Below are 27,570 nucleotides of genomic sequence, written 5' to 3'. Positions count from 1 at the left end.
CAGGAGGCATCCTTGTCAGATACCCGAACCACCTCAGCTGGCTCCTTTCGATGTGGAGAAGCAGGGCTCTACTCTGAGCCCCTCCTGGATGGCCGAACTTCTCACCCTATCTCTAAGGGAGAGGCCAGCCACCCTTTGGAGGAAGCTCATTTCCGCCGCTTGTATCCGCGATCTCGTTCTTTCAGTCACTACCCACAGCTCATGGCGGATAGGGACGTGAGGGTAGGGACGTAGATCGACCGGTAAATTGAGAGCTTTGCTTTTACACTCAGCTCCCTCTTCATCACGACGGACTGGTGCAGCGTCTGCATCACTGCAGCCACTGCACCAATCCGTCTGTCGATCTCCGGCTCCCTTCTCCCATCACTCGCGAACAAGACCCCGAGATACTTGAACTCCTCCACTTGGGGCAGGAACTCATCCCTGACCCGGAGTGGGTCCGGCTGAGAACCATGGCCTGAGATTTGGAGGTGCTAATCCTCATTCCCGCTGCTTCACACTCGGCTGCGAACTGTTCCAGTGCGAGCTGGAGGCCTTCACCTGATGAAGCCAACAGAACCACATCATCCGCGAAAAGCAGAGATGAAATTCTGAGGCCACCGAAGTGAAAGCCCTCCGCCACTTGGCTGCCCATCACCCACCGGGAATGAGTCCGACTTATTGCCGGCAATGCGAACCAAGCTCTTGCAACGGTTGTATAGGGATCGAATGACCCGTAGCAATGGGCCAGACACCCCATGCTCCCGCAGCACCTCCCAAAGGACACCCCGAGGGACACCGTCGAATGCCTTCTCCAAGTCCACAAAACACATGTAGACTGGTTGGTCAAACTCCCATGCACCCTCAAGTATCCTTGAGAGGATAAAGAGCTGGTCCAGTGTTCCGCGACCAGGACGAAAACCGCATTGTTCCTCCTGTATCCGAGGTTCGACTAGCGGACGAACTCTCCTTTCCAGCACCCTGGCATAGACTTTCCCAGGGAGGCTGAGGAGTGTGATCCCCCTGTAGTTGGAACACACCCTCCGGTCCCCCTTCTTAAAGATGGGGACCACCACCCCGGTCTTCCAGTCCAGGGGTACTGCCCCTGATCTCCACGCAACATTGTAGAGGCGTGTCAACCAGGACAGCCCTACAACGTCCAGAGCCTTCAGGAACTCGGGGCGGACCTCATCAACACCAGGGGCTCTGCCACCAAGAAGTTGTTTAACTGCCTCAGTGACCTCGCCTCCCAAAATTGGCGGGTCATTCCCCTCATCCCCAGACTCTGCTTCTTCCTCGGAAGACGTGTCAGTGGGATTAAGGAGGTCCTCGAGGTATTCCTTCCACCGCCTGACAATTTTCTCAGTCAAAGTCAGCAGCGCTCCGCCAACACTATACACAGTGCAGTGCTTTCCCCTCCTGAGACGCCTGACGATTTGCCAGAATCTCTTCGAGGCAGTCCGAAAGTCTTTTTCCATGGCCTCTCTGAACTCCTCCCACACCCAAGTTTTTGCTTCAGCCACTGCCTGAGCCACTTGGCCTGTCGATACCTGTCAGCTGCCTCCGGAGTCCCACAGGCTAACCAAGCCCGATAGGACTCCTTCTTCAGCCTGGTGGCTCCCCTCACCTCTGGTGTCCACCATTTGGTTTATTTGGTTTAGGGATTACCACCACGGCAGGCACCAACCACCTTGCGGCCACAGCTCAATGCAGCAGCTTCGGCAATGGAGACACTGAACATGGTCCATTCAGACTCAATGTCCCCAGTCTCCCTCAGAATGCTGTTGAAGCTCTGCCGGAGGTGTGCGTTGAAGATCTCGCGGACTGGGGCCTCTGCTAGACGTTCCCAGCACACCCTCACTATGCGTTTAGGTGCACCAGGTCTGTCCAGCGTCCTCCCCGCCACCTGATCCAACTCACCACCAGGTGGTGATCAGTTGACAGCTCAGCCCCTCTCTTTACCCGAGTGTCCAGAACATATGGTCGCAGGTCTGGTGATACGATTACAAAATCGATCATCGACCTGCGACCTAGAGCGTCCTGGTGCCACGTGCACTTATGGACACTCTTATGTTCAAACAAGGTGTTCGTTATGGCCAAACTGTGATTTGCACAGAAGTCCAATAACAAAACACCACTCGGATTCAGATCAGGGAGGCCGTTCCTCCCAATCACGCCCCTCCAGGTCTCGCTGTCATTACCCACGTGAGCATTGAAGTCTCCCAGCAGGACAACAGAGTCTCCAGGTGGAGCACCTTCCAGCACCCCACCCAGGAACTCTAAGAAGGCTGGGTACTCTGAACTGCCACTCGGCGCATAAGCGCAGATGACAGTCAGGACCCGTTCCCCGACCCTAAGGCGCAGGGAACAAACCCTCTCATCCACCGGGAAAAACCCCAACGTACCGGCAGCAAGCCGAGGGGATATTAGAATACCCACCCCAGCCCGTTGCCTCTCACCGGGGCAACTCCAGTCCAGCCCCTCTCCAGGAGACTGGCTCCAGAGCCCAAGCCATGCGTAGAGGTGAGCCCGACTATCTAGCCGGTACCTCTCAACCTCACGCACTAACTCAGGCTCCTTCCCCACCAGAGAGGTGACATTCCATGTCCCAATTGCCAGTCTTGGCAGCCGGGGATCAGTCCGCCAGGGCCTCCGCTCCTAGCCGCCGCCCGGCACACAATGCACCCGACCCCTATGGCACCGCCTGTGGGTGGTGGGCCTGCGGGAGGATGAGCCCATGTCCCCTTTTCGGGCTGTGCCCGGCTGGGCCCCATGGACTAAGGCCCGGCCACCAGACGCTCGCCCTCGGGCACCCTCCCCGGGCCTGGCTGCAGGGCGATGTTTTCTTCATAAGGGTCTTCTGAATCGCTCTTTGTCTGGTCCTTCACCCAGAACCAATTTGCCAAGGGAGACCCTACCAGGGGGCAAAAGCCCCCAGACAAAATAGCCCCTGGGATCCCTGGAACACACAAACCCCTCCACCACGATAAGGTAGCGATTCACGGAGAAGCCACTTAACATCATAACAATCAATTCACAAAAAAAACCCCATTTTAAATTGTATTTTTAGGCATTTTGTTTCCAGCAAGGTGATTCTCAGATGAAAACTACAGCAAATACAGCAAAGACCTGAGAGATGCATCTGGCCTTTCAGTTCTTCATCTACTACTTGCTGGCTATCAAGATGCCATTCTTAAGGAAGAGAAGCGGAGAATGATAAAATGATGAACCCAAATTTGAAATTTTTAGTTCAAATCAATGTATCCATTAGAGGTCAGGTACAACAGTGGGTGTCTATAGCCATCTTTAGAACATGGTGGCTTTGTCAGGGTTTGGGGATGGATGCAGGAAAAGAAATTAACGTATGTTCCACACTATAAGGCGCACTTGAAATACTTTAATTTTCTCAAAAATCGACAGTGTGCCTTATAATCCCGTGCACGAATTTGCGTGTCATCCTTGCGCAGGGGCCATGCTAATCTTCTCTGTATCGTATCCAATTTAGCGTACGCGCTTGCCGAAGCTTGTTTGTGCTTACTGACCTCAAACCAATTTTATGTGGTACACAGCCCTCACAAATCTGTCAAAACATGTTTTAGTACAACTTTGGTAAGCTACGAAGCCTAACCGCTTGATGGATTGTCGGAGCATTACGGCTACCGTAGTCAAAAGCCTCGCAGAGTAATCTGGGTTCAAAACTCCATCCGCTTCAGGTCCTAAAGTCAAATGAACACTGCGGCATCACTGATAGTTAAAAACTGTCTAAATTCTTTCATCTCTAATAACATGATCAGAGTTGCTGCTTTACCAGGCAGTAGCGGTTTTTGATACGGGCGACACGGGCGGTTGCCCGGGGGTGGGGCGGCATCACAGGCATCGGCAAAAAAAATAAAAATAAAAAATTGCTCGTACTCATGCTGCCCCGACATCAGCCAGCGCATATTGGGAATGGCATAGGCACCGATCGGTTTTCTATCCCTTACTCCCATTTGCTGGGAGTAAGGGCGCCCTCCGTTTGCGAGGTGCGCCTGCTGCTTGCGGCACAGGGAGGAGAGTGCGGGGCGGCGGGGGATTCTCTGGCTGGCTGGAGCAGCATCTAATAACCAACTCGCAAAATAAAACAAAATAAAAACAAACCAACAAACACGAAAACACCAGACATGATACAGACTTATAATTTGCACCGATGTTTTTTTTCGAAATTCTATACGCGAAAAGTGAGCGCGAGAGCCCTCGGTGCGCCTGCGGTGCTGAAGTCAAAGTAAACTTTATTGTCATCTCCGCTACATACAGTCCAGTATATAGAGACGAGACGACGAGGCTCCAGTTACAGCAGTAAACAAACAATATATATATAAGAAGAGTAAGAAAATAAATATACACTTTAGGACCAGAGGTAAAGGGATCAATAACAATTTAAAATTTATAATTTACAGTTTGATGATTTAAAGTCTCACACAACCTGTCGAAAGGGGAGGGGGTCGGCTGCTTCCAAATAGAGCACATTTCATTCATAATGTTATAAATCCAAGAGGGAGGGCGCCAGAGGGAGTGTTTGCCCGGGGCGCCAAAAAGGCTTGGACCGCCACTGTTACCAGGTGTAACAATTAAGTTTAATATCCAGGCATCCATGAAAACAGAATTTATTAAATTTAACAGAGTTAGAAGTTAGCAAAAAGTTAGCTCGCTAGTTTCCACCTAAACGTAATATGGCATGTTCTGACTGAGAGATTTCTGAAAAAATTAAAACATACAGCTCTGCTATCACTTCCGACATAAATGCAGACAGAAATACTAAACAGCAGTGACTTTTGTAGGGTTACTGAAGTTGGACTAGCTGGTATATAATGATGTGCTATGTGATCGCTAGCGACACAGCTATGTTAGCATATGTTAGCATAACACAGTAAAGCTAACCTTTTTCCACTTGATAAAAGTTAATGTGGAGGATTCCTGATGGTTATGGACATATGGCAGGATGGACCATGTATATGGACCAAACTTCAGTCAGGAGAACAACTGAGATAAACCATCCACAATATGAGGTTAGTCATTGATATACTGCAACAACAAGGGAATAGAGCTGCTGCGCGAGAATTCAACATTGATTTGGACAGTTTTGCAGTGTGGGTGGTCCCCCAGGCGTCTACTGGATTTTCTTCCTGGACCTAATTAAAGAAAACTGAGAGGAAAGCCCAAGCCCAAGCAAAATTGAAATTCAGTACGCCCTGGACCTAAGACCAAAGCTGCATGATGGGTAGTTTATCAACCAGAAAATACGGTCAGGGCCAGGATTGTCAGCAGCACCTGTACAATGCTCAGACAATTTTCACCGTGGGACAAAGTGCTTTTTTTGCTTTCTTCTTTCAGCTCAAAGTTTCTTTCCAAATCGCCCACTTGCCGTGTGATCACATGGCATGCTGGACATGAGGGTGATAAAAGATTGCTACAGTGCTTGGTGTAGCCCTGAAGTTCTGGTAAAGACAGACGGGTCTATATGGGTCAGTGAGCTCCTGGACCGGCTAGGCACTGCTTGTTTTTTTTTTTATTATGCTGGATTTGACCAAGAGATATTAAAACTAGAGACTAAGAGAGACTAAGAAAAAAACATCCTTCTCACACCATGCAAATTCTACCAATTCGTCACGCTCACTTTCAGCTTGCTTGGATCCCCAGTCCCTTTCCAGCGCCTCATGAACAGAGTGCACCTGCTGCACTCTGTACATGCTGCCACCTATCTGGTGGTGTATGATGCTATCATCCATAGTGGCAGGTTAGGTCTGACGGCTCTTGGGCCTAAGTCAGGTGGTGGAAGTATGTGACAGGTTGTGATCTGCTGCTTTTAGTTGAAGATGCCTTCTCTATTTCAGTAGTCTGCTGGGACTGGTTGAAAGAGGAGCACTGAGTTGAGTTGGAGTGGCTGCAAAGGAGTAGGTTGCGCCAAGCAGTTGAGATTCCTACAGCAGCTGGCACCAAAAACACAAGTGAAGTCTCCCTTTTGTGTCGGAATAAGTCCTTCAGTAACATTGGACTTGTTATAAAGTGGTTGGAGACTTTAAAACATTACAGGATCAAATATGATAATACTGTTGACATAACTATTGGGTTTGTGCATAACAGAGGTATTTCAATTGGTAGCATCAAGTTAATGGTGTAAGCCATCATTTTTAATTGGATGATAAAAATACAATTACAAAATGATTGTGCTGCAGAAGTTTAACTGTCTCACAAGCATGTCTGTGTAATTTTTATATAAAATTCACATTTAAAATAGGTTGCTTCTTGCCTTGCCCTTTCTTGCATTTGTTGAACAGGACAGTACAGTACAGTATACATTGTTGTTGTTCCCTAGTTCAAATGGCTGTACAGTATATTATTGTCCGTCACTTAATGATCACCTGTTGCAGCTTCTCTGTTTGCTCCTCTGCTGTGCGTCAGAAGTGGTTCATAAACTTTCCACTAAATCATCACCGCGCTGAAGGCAGCCAGCAGGAATTTCACAGGTTATCTTTGTGCTCAAAGATACAATGCCATGCCAGAAGGCAAGGACGAGGGGAGAAGCAAGTGGACATCTGACTTCTAGAAGTTCTGGTCTCCACACGGCTTATTTTCAGCTAATCTTTATTATTCATTTTTATTTAATTTCATATTTGTGGTCAACAGTGACCATTATTAACCCACACCCAACTTCGATTGTCTCAGTGGATGTCCAAAGTTCTGTTTAGGATGTTCACTGGTATTTTCTATGAGTACTATTGGAAAGTGCATAAACCATTCATAAGATACATGTAAAATGTTTTGTGAAAAATAGTTATTGTTTTTTCACCCAACTTCATTGTCTCCCTATTTGCTTACCTGGTTCTTCATGCTCTTTTTACACCCCCTCTGTCCGCCACAATCACACATTGGCTTTTTAATTAGATGTTCACTGTTCACTGTCTTAACAGTTTCTTTTTGCTCTCTTTCTCTGACACATCCTGACTTGAAGTCACCTGGAACTGAAGCTGTAATGTAAACACATAATGAAGCCTAATTAGCCTAGAAAAGCAAAAGAAATTTTAAACACACCAAACTAATGAAGTAGACCAACTCTTTGGCTCTAGCAACTAAACATGTCCAAAGACCAGCATTTCAGAAGGTTCAGGTTAAGGTAGTTAAGTCACAGGTTAAGTCACAGCAGTTCAGTTCAGGTTAAGTCACAGCAATGTCCCCACATTCTCAGAACAGTTTGCACTTTTGCTATGTTTCAGCTAAAGTGTGTTTTATCTGCGCCACTGATTTGTGTCATCAAATTACTTTTTTGTCTTCTTTCTATTGCAGCAACTAAAGTCTTCCTTACTGAAGACATCAAGAGTACCCGACAAGCACCGACTCCAGTTAAACATGTTTTCATTTTGTCCTTTCTGCAGTTGACGAGTCAGAGAATAACCCTTGTCCAATTTCATCATCCACGATTAAAAAGAACTATAGAAACAGTACTAATAATTCATTGTATTTTAGTGGTAATACAGTCAGGTAAATGCATTATGGGAAGAGGTAGGGTTTTCATTACCCATCCTAAATTGGGTAAATTGATTTTAAAGTTTGACAAGTACCATCAGTTACTATTCATTTATGTAAACAATACACACTAATACTGCAGTCAAACTTTAATTATATTTAGAATTTAATTGTTTATTAAATTTTCCTATTTAGTTTCAAATGCTTTGTTCATCTGGGTCCTCCAGCTCTCCTATGCTTCTGCTATCTAAATCAGGTGGGTTGTAACATGATACAGAAGGTAGCAGCCAACAGGACGACAAAGCCAAAAATATCACACTCGTTCAAAGTGGGTACATTTGTTTAAACAGACCAGAAAAACTACATGCCAAAATGTTATAGTTTGCTAATATTTCATGTGGTTAATACAGCAAAAAGTTTTGAAGTATTTTTTTCTGATTTCATAAAGTTAGATTAAAATAACATTAAGATCAATGAATTTACAATTAACTAGTTGTTTCTGATTAATATCATTTTTGCTAGCATCAATTAACATGTTCAAATCTACTGATTCACTGAAGTATAATTTCATTTGTGTGTGCTGATAGCTGATAGCATGTAATAGATCGCATACTATCTATTACATGTCCCCAGGTGTTTTGATCTCCCTGCTTTCATCTGTAAAAAGCACCATTAGTAGATTCTGGTACTTGGTTAATAGCAGTTGGACTACATAGAATTGGGCAGTGAGCACAGAGCCCACCAGAGGATGTTGGGCCCTCAGTTTGTTTCTGATTTTGGTCAGAGACACTCACACCAGTGGTTTGGGGGTCATTTAGTAGCTCTGGTAGTGCTCATCCTGTTCCTCCTTGCACGGAGTAGAGAAGATAATGGTCCTGCTGATGGGTTAAGAACCATCTACAACCCTGTCCAGCTCTCCTACAGTAACTGCTTGTCTGCTGGAATCGCCTCAATACTCTTGAGACACACAACAAACCTTGACACCTGAAAACCTCACCTGTAAAACATCCCTGTTTTGTGGGTTGTCTCTTTGTTGCCCCTCTAGTGCAGCTGTTATTAATTTCATTACCACCAAACGCATCAATGGTTTAAACTTGTTAACATTTCTTATCCACTGACAGCTGCTGATGGCCTTGTGCTGGTGGAAAGCAATCTGTCAATATGTGAGAGAAATGTGTGAAGAAATGACAAAACAGTGAACTTTTGCTTATCTTTTTATTTCTTGATTAATATTCACATCACTAGTTAACAATTAACCACAATTAACATCTCTTTCATACCAAATATTCAGAATTGAAAGGGGAGATAAGCTCTATCTAATAGGACAGATACCTCTAACAACCAGCAGTTGGTTTGTTGTCTTCTGCATGCTCTTGCTATGGTGTTGCGCCCTACAAAGTAATACAGCACACACACACACTACAGTGGGTTTATTCTACAGTGCTGAAAAGTAGCTTCTTTTTGCCTGCTGCCTCTCAGGTTGAGTAAGGGCAAGCAGAAGACCAGAATACAATACACACACTTGTAATTTTCCACTCCACTTGACATTTAAACAGCTGGAATACTGGTTTAATTGGTAGCTGCTGTATATATGGTAAAGGACAGAGGTAAAATCAGCTGCTTTTCAGTGCTGTGGTGCTGATGAGCCACTGCAGGTGGGAGACGTGGTTAGGGGCTCCAGATATATCTACCAACACTACTTTTGAAGTGTTTGAAACTTTGCTTCTGAAGCACTTTTCTGTTACTTTACAAAGAGGTTCAGAATGGTCTATTATTGTTGTTATTGACAGTGGGAAGATAATTTGGTCCATGACTTGCCTTAATTCAGTCCCATGTTGGTAGATATGTCAAGGTGTCTACATAGGAGCTGTTTAATAAAGGGTATTACTTTCTGGTGGTGGTAGGGAGAAGAAAGGGCTCACCAGTGTGTGTCAGTGCAGTTCACACCAAATGTTGCCAATTCCTCATGTTCTCTTTATGCAAAGCTTCTTCAGATCATATCTAAGTGGACACACACTGGTTCTCTTCCTGCCTGTCAGTTTGAATCTGGTAAACATTGTTATCCATATGTGAGCTATCTTCCAAAACAGAACAGAGACAAACCTCATACATGTATTCATAATCTTGCATCTTTAATACATTTTTAAAACATTCTTGAAACTTCAGCAGCCCTTTTCTTGATGGAAAAAAGGCAGACTCTGAAAAAAAAGTACACTTTTCCTTCCCTATGCTTTCAGTCTTACCAGAATGTCTTACCTCAACTCTAACTAGGTTTATGAACATAAATGCCCGTCTATCAACATCCACTACACCCTGTTAAGAAGTAAGATTTTTTTTTTCTTCTTTTTATTTCATTTGAACTAATTTGAGTTACACGCGGAGTGATAAAAACGTGATGGTGTCTATATACAGTGTGAAATACTAGTGGAAGGGTGGTATTTGAGTGCAATAACTGGGAGTTCAAACGGACATCAGAGTGAATCTGACTCTTACTTTCTGTCCAAGCTCCAAAGTAACATTAACTGTATCACACTCCTGATGACTGTAGTAAACACTGAGCACATTCCCATGGTTCTATTAAAACTTTACTAACTGAAGGGTCCATTGGGTTCCTTACTGAATATCCAAAGACAAGACTCAAATCACAAAAACCTCAGCTGGACTAGATTGCATTTTTGAAACTGATAAGAATATTTGAGCTCTTCAAATCTACACATTCTTTTCATTTATAAGATAAGGCCATATTATATATATAAATTAACATGTCTGCCTCTAAATTTTTCATAACCCACTTACCAAGTAGGCTCCACCATCAATCTTTTTATCTGCTAACTTGGGAGCATTGATACAAGCATGTTGTAGGCTACTGTCTGGCTCATAATCAATGGTCCCAAAAAGCTGCTCCTAAAGAACTTTGTAAATTAACAGTCTTTTTTCACATTGAAAAGTTTGTGTATACTCATAAATACAAATAAAATTGTGTACAAATACTGGTTGCCAGGGTGGAAAGCCTTAAATATTTTTGAATTTTTCTGTTGTTAACGAATTCTTTCTTTGATTTAATGTGTTGCAAAATGAAACAGGCTTTAAAGAGGGTCTGTGGGGCTTTCCTGTATTTTCTGTCAATGTATATAACTTAACTTGAATAACATTAGAATTGTATTACTTTAGAATATTTACCTTACAATAGAAAAAAATCGTGAGATTACTTTGTCCAAATCATAGGATCCGTCAATCAGAACAAAGCTGATTTAAAGGCTTATTTCAGGTATAGGATGAAGTGAGGGACTGCACAAGCAAAAGACCAGCAAGCATTATTTTGAACTCTACTCTAGTCCAAGAATATAAATATGGAGCTCAACATGTTTATAAAAGGGCCATTTTAACAGTCTTGATTTCATAACATCAGCTTTTGTTATTTAACACACTGTATGCTAACATTAACACACTGTATGCTAACACTGAAACCTGTTCTTGACCAGAGATAGTTTTAAAGTCAGCGCTCTCAGAATAAATCAAACAAGGGGCCCACTGGCTCCTCCAAAAGGTCATTAAAGACCTTGAATGGACTTCTTACAGAATGTTACTCTGCAGCTTGGCCAGAAAATAAGACGCAGGGAATGTTAACAGGAACAACATGAGAGCAGACTGGAGAGCTGAGCGTCAAATCATCGTAGCCAACAGTACAATGCCACAAAAATCCAGGTCTAGACACACAACATCAGCTCATCCCACCAGATGTTCACGCATGGAGCTACACCTTACTTCTTATATATACACGATCCACAACCCAAAGTGCTTTCATACTTTTGTTCTTCTGCTCCAGAAGAAAGTTGGTTCACATCATTAATTTCACATATGACCCACGCATATGTCATGTAAGACATGTTACTTTTAGGCAACGCATGGGAATGATCTGGAGGGAACAACACAATATTGAATATTCTTAAATGGTGCTTTTAGTTGTCTTAATTGTTGACTATTTGATCACTTGCTCTTTGAATATTATAACGTCATCTAGCTACCAAAACTGTTTTGTTCCCAGAAGCACACATGTACAGTACACTGCTGACAATGTTTACCAACATACAGTGAAGCAACTTTAATATCACTTAAGTGCATCAATAAAATGAACAAGACTATGTTCAAGTGCACGAGACTTTAGAGTTTTCTGGGGAACTGTACATAATTTGTATGATTATGATAATATTTAGTGTTCCAGACACAATAATATAGTGATAGCTTGAATGAGGGCAGAATGGAAGCCTTCTGCAGCATCTCTAATAGTGACGTAAGCTTTTTCACTCAGCCTTTGTTAAGAGCCAGACTATCAGTGTTCCAGAGGCTAAGCAGCGCTCTCTACAGGATGGATGCAGTAGTAACACTTCACACATCTGACAACTATGGGAGCACGCCACAGACATGTCACTAATCCCTCAGTGTTTTCAGCAGAGACCATCCCAGCCTTTTAATGCACACTGAGCACACGGGGCCTGTCCGTATTACCGGGCTGATACGGAGCGATGCTTTCAGTGTGCAAATCAAAGTCACATCACAGTGCTGGCTTATTAGAATCTAAACTGTACCTAAAACTGACATGTTTGATTTCTTAAGATAGCATCTGGAATTACAACAAAATGAGCACACTTGGCTTTCAGTTGATTATTTCCTATAAAGCATTAAGCCATTCAGGTTTTTTGTGTGTGTACTGTGATCCCGCGCATTATTTTTATAGCTTACACTCAGTGGGCCTCATTATAGTATCTGCAGGCTCCTCTCGGATGTGCTTGGCTGAAATACTGCTGCATTCATGGCATGTTGGAGCTGGGCAGTTCCCGCTGTCCAGTTTACTTTAAGAGTTTCAATTTTTAAATTTTTTTTAACTTTGAGGTTTTTACTTAAACAAAACTTTTTAAAAAAATCACACAAACTAAGCAAAAAACCAAACAAGAGCTATTTAGCTCCTTCTATTTACACTACAGATGTAGGGTAAACTCATTTATACGCCAGAGAAGGCATTTCATCATCTGCTACTGTGGGTAGTCACGGTGGCTAAATAGCGCTCAGTAAATTCAATCTACTAGACAGTCCAGTCTAGTATAAGTAAATCACTACAAAGGAAACTCTGGTGTTAGATCAGCCATGAATACATTATTTCATTTACGCAATCTCTCTCCTCTCATAACTACTGGATAACATCAGTGGTTGTCTGTCCTTCTCTATCTGAACGCCCTGTGCATGTGCAGGTAACTGGAGGCTTTCCCTACACTGTATTGCTGTCAGAGAACTGGAGTGAGACACAGGTAGAGGTGACAGATGAGGAGGTGGTGCAATGAGGCGATGATACCATCATGAAAATGGTATAATAGGAACATCACACTGACACAGCTCATCACTATTTGAACAATATCGGCATGGACCACCAAAATAACAGACAGACAAAAAAAGGAAAACAATGAAGAGTTGCTTTGATTCCAGAACAGAGAAATGCTTTGTCGTCAGCACACCACCTTTTTTCGGTGGTGCTTTGTGTTTGTGTGTCTATTTGTGTATGCACACCAGCAAGCATATGTGTGCTTTCCTGTATCAGTCTGTGCTTATGTGTGTGAGACTAAATGGTTTTATGGAGTGGGCTCTACAAAGCACCAGCAGGAGGGAGGATTTAACTAGAGAATGTTGGTCTGCAGCCCCAAACCCTCCACTGGGGTCAACCACATGACCAGGAAATGCCATACAAGCTCAGGGTGACTGCTGAGGTCCCTCATGATGGGTGCAGGTGAATGAGTGGGTGTGAAGGTTTGCAATCAGTGCAGGAGCCAAACAATGATGTTGATTTTAAGTGTAGTACCCTTCAAAGCTCAAATAATGACTTGTATGTCTTGAAATAGCTGTTGATTAAGCTAGTACTTGAATACCTTCACCATCCCAAAACAAAATATCCGCAGTGCTGATATATCAGATGACTTTGCAGAGGACTGATCTGCAACCTCATTTCCAAAAAGTTGGCCATGTGTAAAATGTAAATAAATGCAGAATGCAGTGCTTTGCAAAAGCCATTACATTTTTAACATCAGCAGGATTTTTCAAAAAAAGTTGGATCACCTTAAGGAACATTTTGTAATTGTTGAAAAATGTAAGTAAAACCTCTGCCACTATGGGGCAGTGTATCACCAGTGAGCGTGTAGAAATGGCTTCAGGTGTGTAGAAATGTTCTTTTACCTTTTAAATGCCTTTACCCAAAGTGTTCTTAATTGCTCTCCTGGTTAAATAAAGCTAACAGTGACTCATTAAACCCTAGTTCAGCTTGAGTGAATATCTCAACAATATGCTTTCAAATGAACATTTTAACACCAAACAACATTTTAATGATCTACAAAGTCTTCTGCCTTTTTTGGGAAAAGAGGTTGCAAATCAAAGTATTCAACTTCCTCTGGAGAATGTGGACAGTAAGTAACAGAGAAAGAAAAAGAATTGTACTCATTTGTCTAAAGCAGAAGTTTTTGTTAGTATATCCTGATATATGAACAAATGTTAACAAATTCAAATGACTTAATACTGCAGGTGGCCTGGAATATAGCAAGCAGAAAGCATGCTGTAGAGTTAGTCATCACAACAGCTCTCTAAGCTTCTACATTTTTTTATACTGTGCCAGAGATTGTGCCCTATAATTTCAATCAAGTACTAAGAAAAGGAAAAAAAAGCTCCCGAGCGTACCGAGGTGAAATAAAAGCTGATGTTGAAAAACAGCTGGATCCCTACAGTAGCTTCCTCAGTTGAAAACTGCTTTGTTCTCTCAGCATTGTCAAGACGGCTTACTATTAGTCAGCAGTGAAAATTTGCAAGGAACCATTTGGCCTGTATGGACATGCCAACCATAGACCATCACACAGATTCCACAGGTCTACACTATAATGACTCTGAAATGGAGACATTTGATGTGCTGGTGTGACTGAATGTTTAGAAAGAATCCTGTGACACTGTGATTGACACTGTCCATCATAAGTGCTACATTACATTATAGAGTGCATGTGTTCTGTGCCACTCTGTTTAATTTCAAGGTTTATTACCATCCTTCAATATCACTCATTCAGCTGGAATTTATATTCACTCCTTCAAGGTCAATTAGAGAGATCTTAACTTTAAAAACACTTGGCTCTGAGATCAAACACAGATTTTTTTGTGCCAAATCCTCTTTGAGCCGAAACCACCCAGAGTATCAGCAGAGCTCCTGTATCCTCCCTCTTGCTGCCTTCATAATGCACGAGTTACATCGCTAAATGATTTCAATTGTACTAAAACCATCTGACTTTTGAGATGCTATTGCACTGGTTTTAAAATCCATCTTCAGATTTGCTTCCAGACATCTCTCTTCATAGCCGGTCGAGACCAGATTCATTTTGTGCTCTTTGCAGCCACGACTACAAACATCATAATATTAAAATTCAAGGAATCATTATTGTGAAGAACTCTGAAGAGACAAACTGGTGCACTGATACCAAGAGAAGTAACGTGTGATGAATTGTAGACTGACCTGTAATGAGACGTCTGATGACCTACGAATGGTGCTGTTTTTGTTAGTTTGGTTTTTAAATGTCAAAGCCTGCCAGAGGGTCTAGAACAAAGCTCCATTACTGTGATCTGAGGCAACTGTTTTCACTAGTAGGGTGAACATTCTATGAGAAAAAGTGGCTATGGTCAAGATACTTAATAGAGCACTGATTGATTGATTGTGGGATTATTGCTTTGGGGTTGTTACATTTGGGCTTTAAGGTTGGAATGACCTTAGTCAGTGCTTACAAGGAAATGGCATCAGTGGAGAAGCTGGTGGAAACCTGCACAGAGAAACATGGACAAACAGCAATTACTTTTCTCTGTGGTAGGTGGGGCAACCCAAGGGTGACAAGGGGCCAAAGGTCAGAGTTGGTAGCAGGAAGCTGGCAGGCAGATCCCAGAGAAACACTGAGAGGCGATCGGTCAGTTCGGTGCTGCAGTGGGCAAGATGAAGGGCGGGATCAGAGGAAAGTGACTGCGCCGTGGTAGTTGGTTGGTAGTTGATTGGCAGGCCAGCGAGCGCCATGCGTGTCCCGCCAAAATCTGCGGGTCATTGGGACTCAGTCTGAGGTGAGACAAGTTAAAGAAGAAAAAACAGATGAAGCGCAAAACGAAGAAAAAATGATAGGATGAAAAACAAGTTTGTTGTTTTTATCAGCCTTACAGGCTCTAGCTGATGTCTGCTGTGAGCTCATATGAATTATGGGGCAAATGACATTTTTAAAATTGTATTAGTGCTACAGCCATTCATCAATTAAGATGAGTTTAGCAACAGCAACAGTCTGTTGTCCCTCTGAACTCGGGGAGTCTGAGTGGTAAAGCTGTGGTAAAGATGAATTTATCCACCATGACTGGCTCATCTTCACTCTGAAGGTCTCCTCATTATTTCATTTCATAATTTGGTAAAAAGGTGAGCTGGCTTCACTACTCTATCCGACATGTAAGCAGGGAGCGGGTATATGTGGTTATTCATTCATAAACACACACTATCTACATTATCTATTTTTAATTTACTCCTATCGTACATGTACCACTATTCATAATTTTTATTTTAGGGGTCTACAAGAATAGGTGTATATGCTTTAATGTTGAAAAACCCCATTACTGTTGTCATGCTGTAGCTTCCCTCTGTACTTCTTTTCACTTTTCATGACACATGACAACAATAAAGCAATGTTGGTTCTCTACAAATCACCCAATTTTATAAAAGATGGATGTAGCCACTGTGGCATGACTTCCTTGTTAGTTTAAGCATTCCACGTTCCCCCATCTTGTTGTTTTGAAACTGGATGTGACCACTGTGAGAAAGATCTGAGGGAAACTACATGTTCATACTGTCTGAAAGGCCAACCTTCACCCTCTGCTTTTCATTAAAAGGACTGTAGGTTTAGGGGACTTCAACATTGGCTCCCAGGCTATATCTTTTAGATAGAATCTGGCAGAGACTTGTGATTGAGATGTTAGTACTATATATGACCACATATTCACTCTCTGGTTACACTAAAAGATATGAAAATAGTGTTCAGTTTACATATATTTTGTTTTGAGCTGGGGTTTTTCTCTGTCATCTTACTTACCAACCTAACCAGCTAATGTTACTGTTAGCTATTCATTTTGCCTGCTTGTCCAAATATAGTCATGCATATTTTAAAACCCCAGAAAGGCAAAGACCAAAATGCCATATTCATTTCCTATTAACTGGAAATAGAAAGTGAGAAAGTAAAAGAGGACTGCTGAATTTGAATACAGCAAGTATGAGAGAAGCATACAGATGCTAACATAAGTCTGCAAACTATAATAAAACCACACATTGGACAATTTTCCTGTAGTTTTGAAGATATTGCCATAAAGATAATAGCAATCTTAAGTTCCTCAGATGCTGAAAGTGTATTAAGACTATTATTTTGCACCTGCAGGCAACAATCAAATTGTGTGCTATTCTGTGTTGATAGGCGAGATCTCTTAGAAAGTCAGCACAAGTGGCTCTGAGCAAATAACACCAGGCTTTCAGGCAGGTAGCCTAAGGTAGCCTTATCTAAAGCACTATCAAAATAGCTCAGGCAGAAATTATGCCTGGGTGGTACAAGGTGACACAGATAAATAACTAAAGAAAATCCTTGATTCAAAGCAAGGCATTTGCGGTTCAGTAGCAGTGTTATATCCACAGTATAAACAGAAACAGAGTGAATGCAACAGAATACACTACAATTGAGTTTTTGCAAATTCTCAGAGCAGTGACTTTCAAGCTACATATTGCTAATAAGTGACACAGTAGGCCATTTAAGCTGTGGATTTTCCTATATACTGAAGCAGCATTAGATGGGATTGTAATACTTTGGAGAGGTTTGCTCCAGCCAGGCGTTGGAAAATACATAAAAAGTTAGAAATCTTGGTTAAATTATCTATTGATTGTTTTCAAACAAAGTTATAACAGTGTAATTGTCACTTCAAATGTACAATGGAAAGCATTAAAAAGTGAGCAGAAGAAAGAGTTTTAACCCACAACTTACTGTTAACATTAGTTTACAGGTGTTAGCAGCAGCATTAAAAGCTTTAAGGAACAATAAAAAAAATTTCTGAGATTTCTTATAGTTGTACACATGAACCATCCAGATTAAAGTCCCTACATTTACAGATTAAAGGTTCGCAGATATGAGTAGCATAGCGTGAAGTGACTGGCTAGGATTAAGAACCCTATTCTCATTTATTTGGCACTTCAGTAGCACACCTGTCATAATTGTAAACTGTATGCATTCTCAATAAAAAATGAAGCCAGTGTGTGTGAGTGTGTGCCTTTACACCCACTTGTCTCAGTGATGCATTTCTCTGCACTGAGGGGCTCCCTCAGTCCATCTCCCCCAAAAGGAGTGGGTGTGGTTTCCTTCATGCTGTTCTCCTTAGCAACACCTCCAGGTGCTGTTGCCTTAGCAGTGACTCCTGGTCCTGTTGTCTGAGTGCCACTTGGGGGTGATGATGTTTTCTGCTCAGTTTTCTCTTCCTGCAGCCAAAAATAAACACACAGTTCGTAGGGGTCAGACAGAAACATGGGCATACAAAGTTTGAAAACTCATGGTGGCACATGGTGGCCAGTAGTGGCACAATGAATCAGCAGAACCACAAAAGGTAATTTTCTGTGAGCTGCTAACACATGTTTAACTGTGTTTAAGAGTGACCTTTTGTCCATTGGTCTGTCCATTTCCTGCCCCCACGTTGTCCACGGATCCAATCTTAGACTTAGCCTTAATGTTTAGCTTATGAGACTCAATCTTCACATCACCACCACCTGGGATTAAAAAAATAAGGAAAAATTAATATGATGCCATTTGGGTTTAATGGCAAGAAAAAGCACAAATGTTTTGGGATGGACCTGGCTTGTGTTTGATGTTGTCCTTGGAGCCACATTTGGATGTTACCTTGCTCACATCAACCTTCTTATTCAGGATCTGCACCTGGGGTGGAGTACATAAAAATCTTGTCTTTTTATTTTCTAAGTCATTCAGTACAATGCAACTTTCACTTCAGCGTCCACTCAAGGCCACTTTAGAAAATCGCTATCATTCATTATACTGCATCTGCCGCATTCATATAGCGGCGTGACATTCCTGACAATGCAACAGAGTATGTGAAATTGACTCACAGCTTTTTTTACCAATCATGCTTGATTTCCTGTTTTAACCCGTTTCATTATTTTAGAAGGTGCCTTTTTGTTTTGTTCGGCAGCGCTCCGTTTGTGCAGATAAATCAGGACGAGCTGTAACTAGTCACACCATGACTGTAGAGTTGGCAGCTGGCACGATGACCTGCCTCACAACATGTGCTAAAATCAGTCAGATTCACATATAAGATGACAGACTGGAGAATGAGATGACCATAACTCTGCTGATAAAATTTTATTAGTAACATAAACTGTCAAAACCTTTTGTTGGACCCGTAGCTTACCCTAATGTGAATGGATATTAAAGAATAAAACAAATAGTTAAAATCCTTAAAAGTCAGTTTAAATATCCATAATGTCATCTTCCACTATAAAAACACATCAGTGATGTAAGTAAATACAGAAAATGTAAATGCTGGTGTGTTTTTTTCCTGGATTTTGCCTTGATATCCTGTCTCTTTCCATTAAAATGAAACCACCATAAAAATTAGACAGTGTTTATGTCTTTTTTAAGTGAATGAGCTCAAATAATTATTTTATCCACTGTAACATTTCATCACCAAACGAATTCATGCACATCTCCAAGACAATGCGACACAGTTTGTGCTTCATTCAGTGGTTCTACTAAGGTGCAGCAGTTTGCAGATGTAAAATGTAACCCCCAGCATAGAAACTGTATTACATCATGTATAAAACATGCTTTAACTAAAAGAAACAGTGAAAACATCCAGATGATTTTCAACCAACACTCTCAACATAACCTGCTCCCAACAGCTTTAGTTTTTAAATCTCTCACCTGGAGACTCAGCGCTGTTTAAAGGTTTGAGAGTAAAGACTTAAGATAAAAAAGGCTAGGCCTAGTCTATGTACAAACTTGATATGTCTGTGTATTGTGTTTTAGTAATGCTAAGTTGTATCTAAGAACCTATGTTTAATATTGATGCTCATGAGGGAAATGCGAAGACTTTAGATGCAGCTGAAAAATGTTAAACCCTCAAACTCTCACAGCAGAGGTCCAAAGAGCCTTCGGGGAATGCTGTTGGTCAGCAAGTGGTGATTTCATACCTGTTGATCTCTAATCTGAAAATAACCAGCTTCTTCGCAGTTCAAATTCACAGCATAAGTTTCTATGGCAATATACTCCAGTAAGAAATGAATAATCTTCTTAGTATAGAAAACTCAGGATGAACGCTGAAGTTACCTTGATAAGATTAAATCCTGCTTCATAGTACAGGCCTCAGGGCACCATGTCGTCACCATGAGTCAACCACAAAGCTCTCAAAGTATTCTAGAGTCAAACATGAGGCCTGCTACAGCTAATTCTTGGCCATATTGATTTAATGTAAAAGGACAATAATCCCAAGCAAACCAGCAAATCTATAACAGATCTTAAGAGAGCTGTGTATAGACAAATCCCAATAAACTTCCAAATGATTGTTTTAGTTGGTAAGCACTAGTAAGTAAAAATGACACAAGGTATACTTTCTTTTTACCATGACCTTTTAGTATGACTGCATGTCCCCACACTGAAAAAAAAAACCCAGTTTATTTGAGCTGACAGAGCAAAGTGGTGGTTTTGAGGATAGACTACAGTATGTGAAAGATGGAAACAGTCACAGTGACTCTGGTTTTCATTCATCAGATTCGACAATCTGGCTGTTATACCCTGCTTTATCAACTGTTTTACTCTAAATTGAGAACATAATCTCATCAGTTAGCAGCAGGTTAATGTATTAATGGACTTCTGTACAATCAGACCTCTTTTTCGACTACAGGAGTTGCCCCCTGATGGCCATTAGAGGTTTAAAGGCTCTTCTACAGTGGCTTAACTTGGAGACTAAATTAATATTTTGTATATACTCTGTGGTTGTGCGAGATGGCGATAGTGAAGCAGGTTTTCAGACCAGGTAGAAACAAGTCCTGAAAGGGTAGGCATGAGCACCTGCGGTCAGTTCAATTACTGAACGTTAAACTAAACCAAGAGGCAAAACCGCAAAGTGCATTTTTGGAATTGAACCTTGTAAATATTTTTGTCAGTCTCAGATCTTATGGGTGCTCCTATTTACTAAATTTGTTTGAAGAGATCCAATCAGAGAACACCGGAGGACAGTACAATGTTTATAAGTCAGACTGATTCAATTTCTTACGATGAGATTATGAGATTATCTGGCAATTGTTTAAACAGGAACAGGAATATTGTTTTGCAAGAGCAATACTGTATGAATGTGTAAATAAGGACCCAATACAATATGCATCCCCCAACGATGGACCTGATTTACATACCAAGAACATAAATTCCCATTTTATCTCTTTGTAACAAATACACCTGCTAGGTGAGTACAAGGCACAAGGGGCATTCCCAACTGATCAACCTTTAGAGCAAGATAGTCCAAATTAGGTTAAATTAGCATAAAATGTGAGAGTCTCCTTCCAGCTTCAGGAGTACTTACATTGCCACCTCCAGGGACATGTTTGATATTGTCCTTGGAGCCACAGCGAGAAGTGACGTGGCTGAAGTCCAGCTTTTTGTGCACTATCTGAACCTAAAGACAAGCAGGCAGACACACAGACAAGCAACATGAGGAAAGAAAAAAAGACAGAAAGAAAGAAAGAAAGCTGATCAGCTGGCAGGTTTAGTTGACAGGAAACAGAGTAGCCTTGTACTGTAAGTATGGAAGACTTTTTGCTATTCATTTTTTATAGAAGCTCATTGATGGTTTGCACATGAGACAGCAAAAATGCTTTTGGTACATTATGTGACAAACCATCAAAATGAGAATGTTAATGGGAAACATTCTTAGAAAGAATCAATGCAGATTCTTACAAAAATGAATGCATAATTAGCAAAAGATGAGAATACTGAGTGAATAACAACAGAGCGCTTCCATAAACAGCAATAGCTACAAAAAAAAGCATAAGACAAACACTCAAAGATGAGAGAGAGTACATGCAAGAGTGCCGTGGACAGTAATTTTGTGTTAACACATGCTGCTAAAAGCAAAGCAAAAAAGCAACCGCAAGTGACAGATTCAGAACAACAGAGGGCACAAGGTGGTTTTAAAAAGATTCAAAAATAGACTAGTTTGCAGAAAAACCTGTTGTTCTGTCTGAAGTGCTTTCAGCAGTACACTACAAGCTGGAAGAACATGTTATATGGTCAGCTTCTCTCCTTAGTATTTCAGCTTTGGCTACAAATGAGATACATAACTGAAATGTAAAAATCTCTGGCTCTCTTCCACAGCATTTCTTTTGTCCTGTCTTTCTTCTCTCACCCCAACTGGCTGCGGCAGATGGCCGCCCCTCCCTGAGCCTGGTTCTGCCAGAGGCTTCTTCCTGTTAAAGGGGAGTTTCTCTTTCCCACTGTTGCCAAGTGCTTGCTCATAACAGGTTGTCTGATGTTAGAGTTTTCTCTGAATTATTGCAGTGTCTTTGCCATACACCATAGGTTTGAGGTATAAGTAGAAAACAATTATACTTATCCAATTTAAATCTGATGCCGTTTGCTTTTTGGGGGTTCATGAAACTTTAAGAAGTCCAGTCACTTTCCTTCCAAGCTCCTTAGACTACCATGACCTGGATGACTGAGAACCTACCTGATTGCTAACCTCAAACTGCAAAAGAAGGCTGTCCTAAAATTAATGTGTTGAAGGCATACCATACTGTGGGGCCAAAGAGCTCAGTGATCCGATTGATGTGACATTGAATCTTGAATCTCCCTCAGTAGAAGGCCTGTGATCAACCAGAAAAGTTTGCTTCTACCTGTGGTAGTGCCATCCAGTGCTGACCGATACAGGGAAGGTTAAACAATTCAGAGTTAAGTAACCTGGATTCTTCCTGCCTCTTAGTGAGAAATCTAATAAGTCAGATCAGATTTGTACTGATTCCAGAAAGTGAACAGCATGACAAAGCCTGAATGATACCCTTTGCTTAAGATGGAGTATTGTGTAGAGTGGGCTTGCAGTGCACAATGAATAACTAAACTTGATCAGGCTGGTTAAAACTGAACCTTGCGGGTCTCTCTGGGTGTGAAGCCTATCTGGACAATCTGGGTTTATATTCTGAATTGGGGCTGAGTAATATGTTGCAGATAAAAGACATTTTTGAGCAAAGCAAACTTGACTCAACCTGCCAAAATGTGACTTTGGTCACTTCTAAACATGTTTTTTAACATGTTATAATTGATTTGTATCTTGTTCTGTTTAATCTGAACAAGCCCCTAAAAACAGTTAGGGATCACTGTCGGCCTCTCTCGGTTTTTATTACCACTGTACATTTTAAAGCTCAGTTTTTAAACCCTTGTGATGTAACTACAGCCCAGCCCATGCAAAAGTATACTAATGACTAACCTTGTTTTGTGGATGGATTATCTCAGTTGTTCTCCTGACTGAAGTTTGGTCCGTTTACAGCATCCTGCCATGCAGTTGCATTTGTCAGTGAAACTTCTGTCAGTGAAATGCATGTTTAAATTGTTGTTGTGTTTGCACTGTCTTGTATCTCTATCCCATGTAGCAAGTAGGTCTGGCCCGGATCTGGTATCAAGCTGGCACTGCTGGCTGACTTCTGGCATGGTAAGACATATGTCATCCAGATATGGGCCTGGCATTGATGGCACCATTTATGTGATGGCATGCCACATCTGGCCCGATTGTGGATTGGTTTATGTGGCCCAGGCTCATAGAAAACAGGTCTGGCCCGGATCCAGCATCAAGCTGGCACTTCTGACTGACTGGTGCATGTCAACCAGATGTGTGCCAGGTCTGGCATTGATGGCACTAGTTATGTTCCTATTTTCCTGTTTTAGTTAGAAGACCCAAATGCCATGTTGCAATACTATACTGCTGTGGTAGCCAACGTTTTAAATGCAGGTTTGACAGGTTTGTGAGTGTAAACTTTATCCAAAACCTAGTGAGGGTTTACTCATGTTTACCATTGTGTGGCTGTAGCTCAGGAGGTAGAGCCGGTCACCTACTAATCGGAAGGGTAGTGGTAAGATCCCTGGCTCTTCCAGTCTGCATGCCAAGAGTATGAATGTAGTTAGGAAGCACTCAGTTTAGACAAAGTGTGTTAATGTGACATGTTGCTTAGAGCACTTTCAGTAATCTGGGACAGTGAAAAGGGCTATATAAGAATCAATCCATTCATTGTCTGAACAGAGTTTCTTCATGTTACTTTTCCACTATTATATTCTGGCGCATGTTGTTATTACATGTCTTGATTAAGGTACATATTAGGCTGACATCTAGGGCCAGAGCTGAAACTGTTCTGGGCACAGGACCACCAGTGTGTCTGCTGCTGGTCCATGTGTGGGCCACATCTGGCAAACCAGATCTGGGCCACCAAAAGGCCGTCATTCTTTGCGGTGTGTGGGCCAGATCCGATCCATACCAATTTTGCTATGTGGGATTGTTCTGTTCTGCCTGGTGTTGCACTGTTTTTTTGCACTCCCTGTGTTGACTGCCTGTTATATAAATCACCGTAATTTTGAAGGAATGCTGTCTGGTTTCACTGTGACTACCACATGGTTGAAATGACAATAAAGCCACTTGACTTGAAAAAATACCCTTCATAAATAAACTTTAATTTTTAATTACCTTTTAATAAGAATTAATCCAACTACTATCATTATGGCCGGAGCATGAAACGTGTAATCACTTCTAATGGCTTTTTGAGGCCTTTAATCTGCTTGAAAACTCATGAAATTTTGCCCTTTGAATTGAAGATGGCATTTCAGGAGATTATTCATGCTGTTATACTTTTGTCAACTCCTCCTTGTTTTTTTGTAGGACCAACTTCATATTTGGTTAGTCTCAACTACAAACCTGGGTCATAATGTGGAGTTTTTGAGTTTTCGTCAAAAAGCATGGCCGTGGCGACACAGCAAATTTCAATGATCTGTCACTTGCAGACAGCTGAGAAACTAAGGGGCTGCACCAAGGTCCAGTATATGATAAAGAAGGATTATTTTGAATTTTGAATCATTCAAAGCTATTCTAGTAAATTCCCAAAATAAAAATATAGAGCCAGAAATGGAAATAATAGGCTGCCCTTTGATGTCTTCATCTTTTTCACAACCTAAGGACTGTGGACTGTGGACTTTGGACTCACTAGTGTGTCCAAAACTTTCTCAGGTAAAATAGTCAAAGCTTTTAAGATGTTGCAGATAAGCCACTTTGATGATGAAGAATCAAAAGCAGCCACCCTGTCCTGCTTCTATATAAGCTAACACCAACCTGTTTGTGTGATATCACTTTGATTGGCTCTGTCGCTGCATTGTAAAAAAAGCCCTGCAGCAAGCCTAAGACGCCTTCCTCCATTCTCTCTGTCTTTGTCTTAGTGTTGCTTCTCCAGGATGAAAATGGCATGATGACGCAGGTGGCACCAGCAAAGGATGACTCACTGAGCAGTGAGTGCACATACACTTAATGCGTAAGCACGAACACACACAAACACACAGACAAAAAGCAGCAGACTCCTCAGTTTGTATTCCTCACAGATAGCACATCATAAATATCCTAATTGATTTCAAGCAGCTGCATGGTTCTCGTTCATCATGTCTCCTTAATTTCTAATGATTCTCATGCTATGCTAGATAAAGAAGTAGGATGATGAAAATATTTTAGTAAATTACCGCTAAAAAGTGGCAACCAAGTGACACTTATCCATGAGAGGAGACCACATTTCAAAGAATGCAACATCAATTTCAGCCAAAGATAATGCGTGAGATTAATTTGCATTTTGTATTTGTACACATATCATGTCTTCTAGCTTTTCTAGCTAATGGTACACACTCTGTTATACTACCCATGTTCTGTATTCATTGCAGTGGATAAATCTTAGCACAAAGAGTAAGTGAATTTGTGTTTGGTTGATTATTTCTTTGTTTCTAACAATGCTTCTTGGCAGTAAATCTTATATCAATGGAAAGCCTGTTTATTTCCCATTAAATGGTGTCACATTTGTAAGAACAAAGCATTTGTGGGTAGAGCAGCAGTTGGGTTGTGTGTCACACCCATGAAAAACTTGACAAAGCCAGACAGCTTATTCTGCTATTGACTCTTGTTTGGTGTTGTTTATTGGATTGGGTGATTGAAGTCTGAAAAAACAAGACATACTGACAATTTATCAATTTAACAACCGGGGGGAGGCTCAGTAGCATGTGGAAGAACCACACACGGCTCTCCCAAGGTAGTGATCTTGGACCGGTTCGCTCACAGATTGGGTAGGGTAGCTTGGGTAGGCTGTTCATGCAAGAGTGACCAACACAGCCACATTTGCTGACGAATGCATCTGACAGCAGCGTGTTGCTGCGTGCAAAAACTGTATTTCAGTGTTTGCTATTATCCATACACACACACACACACACACACACACTCACACACACACAATAGCAGCCGCCCTCGGGTAACTCTGAAAACGTTAGAGCACTTTTGCAAATATGTGATGTCTTGATAAATCGAGCAGGTATTTGAAGTTCACACAGCACCATTCTCACATGAAAATATCTTAAAAGTTTATTTTGTGACCCAGAAAGAGTATTATTTCAAACTCCGCCACTCTGTGTTCCTCCGCCGCTGCCTCGTTTCGAGCTGGTTGGAGACCAAAACAGACAATCAGATTTTTTTTGCATCCAAGTCTGTGATTGGCTGGTTTTGTGGCACAAATATAACGATGTAGAGAAAGAGTTGAGCGTGCACGAGCAGAAATGTTGAGAGCGCGAGCAACACATTGCGAGCAAGCGCAAATGCAAAAACTGAGCGAGATGGGCTGCTGTTGTGTGTGTGTGTGGATAATAGCAAACACTGAAATACAGTTTTTGCACGCAGCAATGAATTTTGTTCACTCAAATTTAGCTTTTCTTTACTCAAAATAAATTTCTCCTCAAAATGCAACACTTGCACCTGCAATTTTTTTTATGTGCGCTCAGAATAGTGGCACAAAAATAACGCCATAAAATTGCACATTGCTTACCATTTGCATACAGATTCATCCTTTTTCTGTTGCCATTTCTCTCTTTTTTTTATCTCATTCTTGAACCTGAATAACCTCTTGGTTATTCACGATTTGTTGTTAAAGCACCTACAAGCCTCTATATTGAGGCAATCCAAGTTAAGCCAAGAAATCATTGGGATTTTTAAACATTTTAAAATAGTATACCAAGTTCTTAGACTTCACTAGAATATTATAAACACACTGAATATACTGCATGAAAGAGTCAGACACTACAAGACTCCCTTTGCACTGAACTGTTTACTCCAAGCAAATTTGAGATTTTAAAACTTTATATAACGCAGTTAGAGCCTGTCCAGAACTGCAATAATGACATAATATGATATTGTCCAATAATGATTTTAAACAATTACACTTATTAATCAAGGTACTGGTGTTAGAAATTAGTCTTAGAGTTGTTGTTTTTTATACTTGTCTCTTACAAATATACCATACAATGAAACCTGCTTTAGTATCAACAGACAGAATATGCAGGTGCATGTAGGAATGAACAGCAAGGTGGAGTGTTGTTCGAGATGTTGAGCAGGTGGTGCTTGTGATGAATGCATACAGAAGGGTGAATGTACTGGGGTGTGAAGGTGTCAATGGCAAGGACTCACTCTGGCCTTGGCAGCAGGGGTGGAGGGGTCTGATGTCTTGTTGTTCGGGGTGGAAGAGACCTGAGGAGACAACCAGCACCCCTGGTCAATACAACCTCCAACCAACCAAATGCTACACCACAACGAGGTGGACGACATGGGTGTGATCAAAAGAATGCAAATGCCTGGACCAATTGTGTGAGTGTAATGGATGTTAGAGCTACTTAAAAAAGAAGCCGAAGAACCAAATACATTAACCAAATGTGTGGGTGTATGAATAATATTATATAATTGATAGTA

At 41.6% G+C, this 27,570-nt stretch overlaps 1 protein-coding gene and 1 non-coding gene across 7 annotated transcripts in view; both read right to left on the bottom strand.

Annotated features, from left to right (window-relative positions):
* Positions 1-3,407: 3,407 nt before the first annotated feature.
* Positions 3,408-3,513, bottom strand: LOC147331913 (U6 spliceosomal RNA). The gene has a single exon (XR_015128962.1). It is a non-coding gene; the product is annotated as a U6 spliceosomal RNA (small nuclear RNA).
* Positions 3,514-8,677: 5,164 nt separating this feature from the next.
* LOC147331912 (uncharacterized) overlaps positions 8,678-27,570 on the bottom strand; it is a 133,338-nt gene continuing 114,445 nt past the window's right edge. For 5 of the 6 annotated variants that reach the window (XM_086288245.1, XM_086288248.1, XM_086288250.1 and 2 more), the window contains 6 exons: positions 27,292-27,351; positions 21,136-21,228; positions 18,398-18,479; positions 18,204-18,313; positions 17,836-18,028; positions 8,678-15,595 (listed from right to left, as the gene is read on the bottom strand). In XM_086288245.1, the coding sequence (XP_086144371.1) occupies positions 15,591-15,595; positions 17,836-18,028; positions 18,204-18,313; positions 18,398-18,479; positions 21,136-21,228; positions 27,292-27,351 (543 nt within the window). In that variant the 3' untranslated portion in view covers positions 8,678-15,590. The remainder of the gene's footprint in view (positions 15,596-17,835; positions 18,029-18,203; positions 18,314-18,397; positions 18,480-21,135; positions 21,229-27,291; positions 27,352-27,570) is intronic. The other variant, XM_086288247.1, reaches the window with a different exon arrangement.

This window comes from Aulonocara sp. 'chitande type north' Nkhata Bay, linkage group LG4 (assembly GCF_057382095.1).
Source record: "Aulonocara sp. 'chitande type north' Nkhata Bay isolate Kocher_YH1m ecotype deep benthic linkage group LG4, A_spYH_male_GT1.1, whole genome shotgun sequence".
Taxonomy (NCBI): Eukaryota; Metazoa; Chordata; class Actinopteri; order Cichliformes; family Cichlidae; genus Aulonocara; species Aulonocara sp. 'chitande type north' Nkhata Bay.
The sequence above is the reverse complement of the archived record's forward strand: the minus strand, read 5'-3'. Positions and strand labels throughout refer to the sequence as shown.